Source organism: Hyperolius riggenbachi, chromosome 3 (genome assembly GCF_040937935.1).
Source record: "Hyperolius riggenbachi isolate aHypRig1 chromosome 3, aHypRig1.pri, whole genome shotgun sequence".
Lineage (NCBI taxonomy): Eukaryota > Metazoa > Chordata > Amphibia > Anura > Hyperoliidae > Hyperolius > Hyperolius riggenbachi.
Window position 1 is genome coordinate 416,488,318 of NC_090648.1, and position 12,714 is coordinate 416,501,031.

Genomic DNA, 12,714 nt, shown 5'->3' on the forward strand with positions numbered 1-12,714 from the left:
CCATTTGTCCCTCACCTCGGGTTCTGTTTACAGAGACCTTGAGCACTCAAAAAAATAAAAATAAAAATGAAACTAGTACTTACCTGGGGCTTCCTCCAGCCCACCGTAGGCCGCGAGGTCCCCCTGGTGTCCTCCTGGCTCCTCTACCGATCCCGCTGGCGCCTTCGTTACCGGCGACTTTCGGGCTGAAGGTCGGCCGGTTCTTTCTGAACGGAGGCGATCCAAGCCATTACGCCAGTTACTACACGTCATCACGGCAGCCGGCGTGACAGTCCTGCTCATGCACGCTTCAGAGTTAGAAAACTGTGCATGCGCAGAACTGTCACGCCTGCCGGCGTGATGACGCATAGCGGCCGATTCAATGACGTGGAACGTCTCCGTTCAGGAAGAACCAGCCGACCTTCAGCCCGAAAGTCGCCGGTAATGGAGGCACCAGCGGGACTGGAGCCAGGAGGACGCCGGGGAACCTTGCAGCCTACGGTGGGCTGGAGGAAACCCCAGGTAAGGACCAGTTTCATTATTTTTTTTTCAGTGCTCAGGGTTCCTTTAAAGAGACTCTGTAACAAAATTTTGAGCCTTATTTTTTCTATTCTATAAGTTCCTATACCTGTTCTGATGTGGTCTGTCTTACTACAACCTTTTCTAGTTGCACTGTCTCTGTAATAAATCTTATCTTCTTTCCTCTGTCGTGTCTGTCGGCAAGAGGCTGGAATGTGTGGAATGTGCAGCACTGCTTGTCATTGGCAGAAGCTTTACACACCCCCTCCAAGCTCTGCATGAATCCACACAGTAAGCTGTTCTCAGCCTATGATACTCTGGTTAGAAGCCAGTCATTTGTTTGTAAACACTGCCTAAAACTGTTAATTACAAGCCAGGATTGCAGCAGGGAGTGACAGAAACAGCACAGAGGGGCACAGGGGAACATAAGGAATAGAATGGTATGCTTTTTATTGTAAGAATATTAGAGTACAGATCTCTTTAAAACCCTGAAGAGAGACTTGTCTCAAGTTCATACAGACTAAGTCTGCATAACCTAAAGTCAAATCCAGAAAACCGCACAGCATGATGCACAGTTGCAGCAACACTGTAACCATAAGTAGCTCGAGAGTGTGGTCCTGGGTAATCCTGACATATTCTTGCCTAGCTATTGTTCCTAACTGGTACCTGTGACAGTGGTTATTTACACAGTGACCTCTACTGACACTACCCTTGGCCATAGTTTATTTTAAGCTTCAGTGAAAATGTGCACAGGATACAGAGGAGTCCTGTAATGACAATTTAGGCCACAAAGCTTGCGAGTATATATTTTTTTCTGTCTGCGCTAATGGAAGAATAATTACTTGGTGAGCGATTTGATTTGGAAAATGCAATGCCATTTGTAAGTAACTGGGTGCTATAAATCAAGAACATCCTTCTTTATATTCTTCCTTTAGAGCACTGCTAATGAGCCTTGTTGAAAATCCTGCACTTAAAATACAAACAAAAAAGAAGCATAAAAGGTAACTGTTCCCATAGCATCATCTCTATATTTAGTGGGAAATGTATCAGACTGCCACCTGACCCAGACTTCCTTAGGTGATGGGAACTCTTTAGTAAGCAAAGGATTGTTTACGGCCACTCCTGTAAAGTTCTCACAACAGCCAGCAGAAAAATAACTCTCTGAAGCAACACACATCTTGTGTACATGCTGTAACCGCCAGGCAATTTTAGTGTTTGTGTCCAAAGTACATAGTCAATAGTAGGTCTCCCACTGCAAAAAGAATTCTACATCTATGTATAATCACAGTGCAATATTAAACTAAATTAGCCTTATCGTAGTAGAAATGGTCAATGAGATGCAATGAATTCCGCGTTGATGAAGGAATGTGCTAATTTAGTATGCAAATTTAAATTCACTATACAGCTTTAACATGACCTATTGAACTCCAACTTGACAGGATTTGATTGGTCCACTTTCAAGCTGCATACATTTCCATATTAAATTTGAATAAACCTGCAACTAGGAATCATTTGCATCTTATGTATCATCTCTGATCCTGGCCTTGCTGAGAATGTTTTCTATATGAGCGAATAAGGCCTCGTTCACATCAAATGCGGTGCTGTACGTTTTTTCCCACTGCGGATGTGTGCGTTTTTTTAGTGCAGGGCAAAAACAATGCATTGCTATGCGTCTCGTTCACATCTATGCGTTTCCAACGTACGCGTTTTTGAAACGCATAGATGCATGCATATGTGTGCGGAACGCGAACAAACGCATAGCAATGAAAGTCAATGGAAACGCAGATGGCCGCATGACCATGCGTTTTTTTATGCGTATTTGGCGATGCGTTTGGGGATGGACAACGTGACTCACTTCCTCTTCCTTTCTCTCTCAAGATGGCGACCGACATCTCTCACACTCCTATCACCTTCACACTTCCTACAAAACCCACACAGAAAGGAAGTGACATCAAGAAAAGAAAAAAACAAATTTTTTTTTAACACACCTTTATTGAGAAATGTCCAGGTGTCCAAAAACGCATACTAAATAAAGACGCACACAAACGCATTTAAAAACCGCATACAAACGCGTACAAATGTACGCGTTTTGTCCATGCGTTTTCTGATGCGTTTCCCAAGCACACCAAACGCAGAATATATGAACGAGGCCTAAGACACCACTTCCTAAATGTCATTCATTTAGGCAACATAAAGACAAAATACTTAAAGTGAACCTAAACCGAAAGAAGGAAAATTAGTTTTACTTACCTGGGGCTTCAACTAGTCCCCCACAGCCTTCCTGTGCCCGCGCCAGTCCTCTACGATCCTCTGTTCTCCCACCGCGGCTTAGTTTCTTTTTACACCGACTGGGAGTCAGCAGGCCACTGTGCCTGAGTGGCCCTCGCCACACGTAGCTTTGCTCGCATTCCCATTCGCAATAGTCCTTCACATGGAGTTAAAGTGAACCTCCAGACTAAAAATTAACTCAGCAGCACTGGAAAGGCCTGGTGTTTCTTTAACTGTTTCACAGCATCATAACTTTTTTTCTCTTTTACAAGCCTCATTTTTAGCTGCACAGAAAAAAACTGCATTTTTCCCCTAATGCTGTGCAAAGCATGATGGGATTTCTGATGTTGTTGTTCTCGTTCTGCTGTTTTGGTGCAATTTTTTTTTTTTACATTTTGAATTTGACATTTGAAGCCTAGCGTGTGCAGCTGGGAGGGGTAATCAGGACACAGGACAGTTGGAACTGTGTCTCCTGCTCCTTGTCACCTCCTTTCAACCAAAAAGATGGCTGCCCCCATGACAAAGATGGCAGCCCCCATGAATCACAAACATTTGCCTGTTCTTTTAAAATGGGGTGGGTAAGAGATTATATTACCTATCTATTCTGATTAACATAACTAATGTAACTTAATGACAGTATGTTTGTTTAGGCTGAAGTTCCCATTTAAGTGACACCTTCTTGATAAAGGAAATGCCAAGAAATCACATGTCTGAAACTCCTGGCCCCAACAATTCACAAAGAAAGGGCACAGGGAAAAATACTGGACTGCAGGAGGGGGTGAAAAATTGCTGCACTTGGGGGCCTGGAGGAGATATCTGCTGCACTTAAGGGACAGGAGGGGTTAATGACTAATACTGTAGTGCAGTGCAGTCATTAAACCCTCCTGGTCCCCAAGTGCAGTTGGTAATTCTTCCTGGTCCCTAAGTGCAACCATTAACTTGCTGGGTACACTTATACGCGAGTCAATAAAAAATTCCAGCTTAATAGAGTCAAATATTGTAGTGGCTGGATAGTGCACTGGTTAAGGGCATTGCCTTTCACATGGGAGACAAATTCAGTAAGGAGTTCAAGGCAAGACTCCCTGACTTTGCAGGGTGGCCTCTTGAGCGTATCCCAGCGGCTGCAGCTCTTGAGCGCTCAAGTCCAAAAGGAGAAATGCGCTATACAAATGTTCGGATTATTATTATATTAAATATTGGACTCGACTTATACACAAGGTCGACTTATATTAGAGTATATACGGGTAATATACCACATTCAAATTTATTTTAGGGGTAAAGTGAACTTCAAACTTGGAACTGATTCTAGAGTGTTTATACGCAAATCGCTTAAACATATTACAGCTCAATAAAACTAAAAAAAAAAAAAAGTTTGCAATGTAATGTAATCCAGAATAAAATTATGTATAAACATCACATTGCATAACTCAGCTGGACATTAGGCCTCTTGCACACTGCATGCATTTCAGATTCTGATTCCGCTTTTTAATCTGTTTTTACATCCGATTCCGATTCAGATTTTTAATCTTAACTGCATGCTGCGTTTTTTGATCCGTTTTTCTGTTGAATGTATTCAAGGAAAATCGGAAACGGAATCGGAAACGGAATCGGAAAACGGATTTGCAGTGTGCAGGGAGCCTTACACAGGTGAAAAAACAATACACTGAGCTTTATTTTTACAGCAGAGAGGTACTTTATCAAGACGATTATCTGTGATTTAGAGTTTCAACATTTTTGCGGATCTCAGGTGGAAACCCAAAGAACTAACTTATTTCTTCTGACCCCTGAAATGTGGATAGCCAACTTTTAGGCCTGGGGCCCACTGGCAGTGCTGTTCAGAAATTCCGCAATTCTGACTACGATTCCCAGAGCAATCATGATTTGGCTCTGCAGCCACTGAATGTGATCATGTTGGGATCACTCCCAAAATGCTGCATGCAGCGCATTGTAATCATAACACTGCAAGCAGGTCCTGTAGTGCTGCAAAAGCGCTGCCAGTGGGAACTAGGCCTTAAGCGAATCTGAAGTAGAAAACAGTATACTCACCACTGTAGAGGAAAACCTCTGGATGCTCCATAGACTTCCCTGATCCCCATCAATCCCTCTCCTGCTTGCCAGGACCCTCCTCCTCTTCCTGACAGCGCTTTACTCCATGTACGAGTGTGGCCGAACTATGCAGGCACCAGTGGGGTCCGTGCCTGCGCAGTAGCATGGCCCCGATCATGCACAGAGGAAATATCTGTGCATGAGCAGGCCATACTTTTCACCTGACCGGTAGCAATATTCAACGCTATGTCCCTCGACTGAGGTAGGTATCCCTTTTTTTCCTTTCCATATTAAAGGGGAATTTTGAGAAAATTCGATGGTTTTGGGATGTGTACATATATTGTATGGCTTAATTGCAAATAGTGTTTCCATATAAAAAAATAAGCATATCAAGCTACTGGTACATATAAGTTCAAACACTAGGGGTCCGGCAGCATACACGCCAGACCTCTAGTGTTTGAACTTCAGCTTGTGTCACATGACTCAGGGAGACAAGACGACACAGGGAGAAGGAGGCCGAAGCACGGAGTAAAGACACCAGACACAGTAGGACTGGCACCAGGAGGACAGATGAGAGTACTGTTGCCAAATCGAACGCCGCTAGCAAGGCTCTACCAGCCCGCTACTGATCAAATCATATGAGTGGATTTTTTTCACGTGTCCTGTAATGTAACACACTTTCAATAAACTGGTATTTTTCAAAACAAAATTTTCTACAATTTGCATTTCTATCGGCTATAAAACAGTGATTTCTTCTCTAACACAATTTCACTCCAAGCAGACAGCTAATTATTGCAAATGTCAAATTCCATATACATTACAATAATGTTAATGTCCCTGTCAGTCCCATGTTTCAGAAAGCTCAGCCACATAGCACTGTCAGAATAACTAGCTCTGTGGCCTTCCCTTTCAATTGATTTTTGTACTGTGCAGATTTCTCCAGCAGAATTTAAATATATGAAAGACAGCCATTCAGTTCTTGCTGGCCAAAAAAAAAAAAATGTTCACCTGCAACCAGTGACAGTTCTTGCAAGTTCAGTTCAGCCAAGTAGCATGAATGTAATATGGAGGAGGAGCAAAGGACTTGTTGCTGAGGGCACACACAAAGCAACCAGCTGAATAAACCCTACCTAGCCAGTGACATTTCACAGAAGCTGGCTGTGTGGGAGGTGACATACATGTATAAAAACAGTAAAGGTGGCCACTAAGGATGCAAACTTTTTCATCCAATTTTACCAAATCTATGTAGTAGAAGGGTACATTGAGTGAATATATTGAATGGATAATTTAGGCAGTTGCCTTATTTTACATAGAAATGGTAAGATTGGGTTAAAAAGATTGGATCATTAGTGGCCACCTTAACAGTGTATGTCTGTCACTGATTGTTTGGCAGACTGTAACCTGAAACAATCACAGAGGATCCTGCCAGGCAACAACAATTTCAAGTTTATACAGACTCAGGACTAGTTCACACTGGGGAGCCTCTGAGGAGCTTTTCAGTGCTTTGCCAATCGTCAGCAATCAGTTTGCGATTTGCAGAAATCGCAAATGTGCTGTATTGATTGCGATGTGATTCTCATTCTCTTGAACAGGAATTTGTGCCACAAAAATCGCAAATTGCAGAGCGCTCCAAGTGTGAACTAGCCCTAAAACCAACACAACTGCGTAATGCAGCAGCACCTAGCTTACGGACAGCACTGGTCTTCCTCTCCCGGCTGCTGCAAAATATGCAGATGTATGAACCTGATATACAGGAAGACAATGTTATCATGGAACTGCACATCACAGATTAACCAAAGTTGCTGGGAGTTCCTATTAAACGATGGGTACTGAAAAAGCTGCTTATCCTTGAGTGTTTACATTTTATCTGGTAAATGAAAAGGTGTAAATAGTCTACCTTCCTTTTCACCATTACAAAGATAAAGCGGCCATACACTAGCGATCCCTGGATTTTTTTTTTGTTTTGTTCAACATCACAATCAAAACTACAATCAGTAGTACAATCGATATTACAATCAAAATTATCAATTATTCTACAACCAGCTAAAAACAACATTAAGGATCTATCTTTCCATCGATTTTTGCCCTTATTATTGATCATAACATCAATGGGACACAAAATTAATAACTAAATAGTGTATGGCCAGCTTAAGAAGGATGAACAAACGTTGAATAAGGATTTTTCTGCACGCTGGAAACTCAATGTGACTGCCATTTACTCATTAAGTTCGCCACAAAGCAGCCAAATCGAAGACAGAATTGCACACAAATCAAACGAAATACTCCACACATTCATACCCTCTTCATCAAAACAGCAATGTTTGCTACACTGCTAAATTACAAAAAGATGAAAACTTTACACCATATTCTGCTACTTTAGACAAGCCTATATGCCACAGGCCATTCCAATCTTTGTTAGACATTGATATTTTTAGAATTGCTGCAAACAGCTATGTAAACCACCTGCTGTTTTTCAGTTTCAGTATAATCAATAAAACATATATAGCCATACATGCTGAAATCACAGCAAAGGCTTACAAAATAATGCCAGAGTTTGTGGCAAACAGACTGAGGCCTTTAAAACTGTAACGTGCGCCATAAATAAATATGAATCTAAAGGTTGAATTTTAGCAAAGTGCAGCGTCAACGTACTACTAAATCAGTTCGGACAAAAAAACACTCATAAACTAAGCAGCCGGGGAAACTAACAGCTTGCTGCACATTTTATATGCAATTTCCCCAGTGTAATATTAACCGGTTTTGAAATTAAACCAAGCGACAACATCAATTTGTACCTCAGAACATTACACTGAACGTTTACCAGGTAACAATGCTTCCTGGGAACTTTAACCCTATCCCTACTGAGAAGACCACAAGAGCAGCACGGCAGCTGAGAAAAACACATCCAAAACTCGCAATCGTGCACATAAATTAACCCTTCATTAAACAAAGACAACTTCAATCATTCAGCACTCTACAAATCAATATTGCAGCAACTTATTGCATTAAAGGTGGCAATACACTCATCGATTTTCTCATTTGATTCCTTGCAGGCTCGATTCATCCGCTGGGAATCGATTGCTGGGAAATGTCAAATTGATTAATTTTTGTATACATTTTAAACAAAAATCGAATGAAAGAATCAATCCGACAGGATGGAAAATTTAAAACAACCTGGGGAAGGCAAGAGCATCGGCAGATCGTTTGCATTGAACAGTGCAACTCTGAAGTTTGATCGATTTTCAATAGATTACCTACTGGAATCTATTGGAAACTAATGTGCAGTGTATGGTAGGAATTAATACCTTATGAATTGATTCTTATCAGAAAGGAATCGATTGTTTTGGAAGATTGGGTGGAAATCTATAAGTGTATGGCCAGCTTAAGATTCTATAGCCAAGTGTAGCTTGCTGCTCACTATAATTAAAGATATAACTATCCAGGCAATTGTCCAACAACGTGCAATAGTCACACGTAATTCAACAACAACAAAAATAATAAAACAGATAACAGAAAAAAAAGAAAAACCACAACTTACCTTGAATAGCCGTTGGAAAACAAGGGCCTGCTTGTAAAAGTTACATTCCCTGTAGAAACCATGTTATCATCCCCAGAGACATGGCACCTATTCCAAGCTTCCGCAATAGTAGGAAGCGGGGGACCCAAAGTAAAGACTGGCTTTTGATCCACCTGCTGAGAGATGGAGGAAGTGTTCAAGTCATAGTGGTACATCTGTCCCCCAGAAGTGCTCACACCATGCACAGAGATAGCTGATGACTTGTTGCCAAAAATGTTAGCTCCAGAAAAATGGCCACCACAATATGCGGGACTAAACTTTTCTTGCTTCACCACCCCTGGGGTACACAGCTCTATAAAGTCCTCCTTTTCAGTCTTCACGTGAGACATTGGTATATCAGTACTGGGCAGTACTAAGTCCCCCACACAATCACCTACTTTTGGTGTACAATCCTGAAGAATGAGAGGTTTGCAGTCTTCATTGACTGCGCTTGACCTCATAAGAAAAGAGTCATCAGTGGTCAAAGGAGATAGCAAGTCAACAGCATCATCGTCAAATAAAGGCTCCAGTGCCCATGGACTGCCCTTCATATCCCTGGGTGAATCTGGAGGCAGGTCCAGATCCTGTAAAAGGTCAAAGGTGCTTTGGTCTTTGGAAAACAACTTGCTAGTACTGCTTCCAATGCTTACCCCCTGATCCGATACTGAAGGACTTGGTAGAGACGACAGGTCAGATTTGATAACTCCTTTGTCTTGAAGGCCCTCCTGCCCCTTTTCTGGGACAGATGACTTTGCCTGGAGACTGGCAATGCTCTCTTCCAGGAGCCTGAAGTCAGTTTCTCCTGCTGGGGCTCCAAGCTGAGCCTGCTGTGGATAACTAAGTTCGTTTCCCATTACTTTTGTATCTTGCTCCCCCATGTAAAGTCCCATTGAGAGAGAGACGGCCTTGGACAGGTCTGGCTGTGGCGCATTACCCAAACCATTAGCTGGATCCGCTGTTACAGTCAGTTGCTGTGGCTGTTGTGTGTCTGGCAATGCAGCAGGTGGGGTTGGACAAGATGTAGAAACGTTTACACAGGCTCCACCTCTAAAGCTTGTAAATAAATCAATCACATTCCCTTTCTTGTCACTATAATGTGCAGTCTTCACAGCTGGAGATCCATTGGGTGGCTTTAACAGGTCTTTGGGATCCATTGGACACTGCTGTCTAAGAGGAGACAGAATAATATGTCATTACAAAAATGTTAATGATAACTTAGTTAACCTATTAGTATTACTAGCATGCTATCCTGCTGAGCTGTCATGATGTGCATTGTTGCACGACACATACATAAGCATAATAAGATTAAACTGGAATACCACAATATTTTCACTGTTTAGTTGAAAAGACAATATTCAAGCAAAGGCAAAACTTGTGAAACATCTTGAAAACGTCTGATGTGATCACTTGCTAGTTTATCATAAACAGAACCAAGTATTTGCTAACACTGGAAGCTCCTTCTTGTAAACTATTTCACTAGAGGAAACTGGTAGATCCAGCTACCTAGAACGCGCCCGACGAGCTCAACCAAGAATTAACTATTTCAGCACTGGGGTACTAAACACACCATACTGCCATTTAGATTTTAGAAGAGACACATTAATTATTTACAATATTATAGCCCACCAAAGAAGCAGTTACATAACTACTTAGGACTGCCCTCCCAGGAAATACGTGGACATTGTGCTGTAGGATTTATAAATCCCAGCATTCTGACATATCTTACACCAAATCTGTAGAAGACATATCCAAATTATTCTGTATACCCAAGCATGACAAAGTAAATAACAGGTTTTGCAAACTCATGCATCTGCAAGCCAGCTTATGATTGGTTTTTCCTGTCCTTTTCTTTTCTGGAACTCCCCCCACACACAATTTTTTTTTGAGGGAGTGGGATAGTGTTATAAATGCACTGCATCGCATTCTGACTAATACATGGGCACACAAACAACTGATAGGTCAGAACATTATCCCAATCTAAAGTGTCTGTGGACAGTGCACAGACACCCAGTAATAGAAAAGGTAAAGTCTACAAAAAATATATAAATATATATATATATATATATATATATATATATATATATATATATATATATATATATATATATATATATATATATATATATATTAGAGAAAGCTGGTTTATGAGCCTTTTTATACAAGCTTTCCAAGCAAACCTGATCACATTGATACAGATACATATTTCACCAACTCTAAAAATCACATTTATTTTTCTAAGTGCAAGTGCAGCAGGATATAGGAAATCTTGTTTCTGAACTGAACCTGAGCCATTATATTTAATTGAGAAAAATCTTTTTCCCCTCTCTCCCTTGCTCTCTCTGCCCTCCCACGTGTAACCATTTAAACACTCTGTTTGCAGAGAAGAACAGCAGCAATGCCGGTGAACCATAGCTAGGATTATAAAACAATATACAATGGACCGAAGAATTTTTTTTATTATATATATATATATATATATATATATATATATATATATATATATACACATACACATACACCATACACACACACACACACACACACTGTACATAGACAAACACGCATACTGCGTAGAGACCTGTTGACACACCCACTCTTCTGAATAACAAAATAAGGGCCAAGTGTACAAGGGCATCAGACTCATGGCAAGTTATGCAGCTGAAGAAAAACATGATTTCAAGGAAAAAAGCATTATTCCAACAAGTATTTTGCAGAGGGTTTAGGATTATGTATGCATTTTTAAAGCAATAAAATACAAAATGCTGCAGAATAAAGCAAGCTATATTTACAACAACGCTACACCACATATGGTAAGAGAAGAAATAAATATATTCCTTTGCTTCCCAAGATTCAAAACAAGATTTGATCTCAAAACCCTCCAAAAGTCTTTTTATAAAGGCATGCTAGAAGCAAAAATAAATGCCTGTGTCCACAAGTCCACACTGCCACACAGGTAACTTGCAAGGGTTAACTGGGCTGACAGTTAAGCGCTGGGCTATTAATAAAACATAAAGCAATATTAAGTATATTAAATGACGTAAAGCAAGTAGTTACTGACCCGCCCACCAACTGCTGTCATAAGAGAGGAAATAAACAGCTTGTCTTTCAATAAGGTTAGAAAGAAGAAAAATGAATATAACCCCCTCCTTTGACGTCACTCTCAGCCTGATCTGTATGAAGTTTGCCCGTGGTCTCTCTGGTGTAAAGCAGAGAAGTGGCTTTTGTATGCAATAACAGGATCATTTCAGGAATGGAGGAAGTTCAGAGTCCCTTCCTTATGTTTATGGAAATGTACAGAGAAAAGTGGAAAGTTATGGAGGAAAGCAGTGACGATGACAGGCAAAAGTCAGTCAGTGACAATCGTATCTGCACTACTGTCTTGGCCTGTGCAAGTCCCAGCCACTATCTCCTCCTGCATGAACAGAATTCAGAGAGCAAGCTCTTGGGGACAGGCACTACCATGCTATTGCTTTGATTAAGAAGAATGTCAGAGTATTTCTCATATGACACACAGTGACAAGCAACACAGGAGACAAGGGGAAGGGTGTGTATGTGTACAAATATGTCTCTGTCTAGGGAGGAAATCAAAATAATGACTCTCCCCCCCCCCCCCCCCCAAAAAATTATATTGGGGATATAAACAGAGAAGCCCTGCTAGAGAAAATAGCTCTATATACAATGCCACAGACATGCCCACAATGACAGCCAGCTGAGACGTGTCTTTCCATCAGATCTGGCACAGCAACATGTCCTTCAGCCCACCTGATACTGACAGTGTGTGCCCCCCTGGCAAGTGCCTTGTGCACCAACATTGCAGCTTATGCATTGAACCAGCCCAAGTGTTAGGCACTAGAAGGGGCAGGTTAGTGTAAGGGACTAGAAGGGGCATTAGAAGGGGCAGGTTAGTGTAAGGCACAAGAAGGGGCAGGTTAGTGTAAGGGACTAGAAGGGGCATTAGAAGGGGCAGGTTAGTGTAAGGCACAAGAAGGGGCAGGTTAGTGTAAGGCACAAGAAGGGGCAGGTTAGTGTAAGGCACTAGAAGGGGAGAGGTTAGTGATAGGCACTAGAAGGCGGAGGTCTGTGTAAAACATTAGGAGGGGAGGGAGGGGGGGTTAGTGATAGACACTAGAAGGGGCAGGTTTGTGTTAGGCAAAAGGCAAGGAAAGGTTAGTGCTGTGGGAGTAGGAAACATGCAAGACAGTATAAGGTGTGTTGGTTCGACGGTTCGTTGTACGGAAAAATCAGGGGAATGTAGACTAGTTGAGCGGTGTAGGCGATTTGGTTGGAGCACCGCGGCCCCCCTCTCCCCTGCATGTGTGGAGCGCCCCCTCCTCCCCGGCCGACAG

The 12,714-nt window shown here is 41.7% G+C and overlaps 1 protein-coding gene across 3 annotated transcripts in view; it reads right to left on the reverse strand.

The window, feature by feature from the left end:
• Positions 1–12,714, reverse strand: part of NR3C1 (nuclear receptor subfamily 3 group C member 1) — a 237,102-nt gene that overhangs the window by 223,644 nt on the left and 744 nt on the right. For all 3 annotated transcript variants that reach the window (XM_068277495.1, XM_068277493.1, XM_068277494.1), the window contains exon 2: positions 8,351–9,535. In XM_068277495.1, the coding sequence (XP_068133596.1) occupies positions 8,351–9,522 (1,172 nt within the window). In that variant the 5' untranslated portion in view covers positions 9,523–9,535. The remainder of the gene's footprint in view (positions 1–8,350; positions 9,536–12,714) is intronic.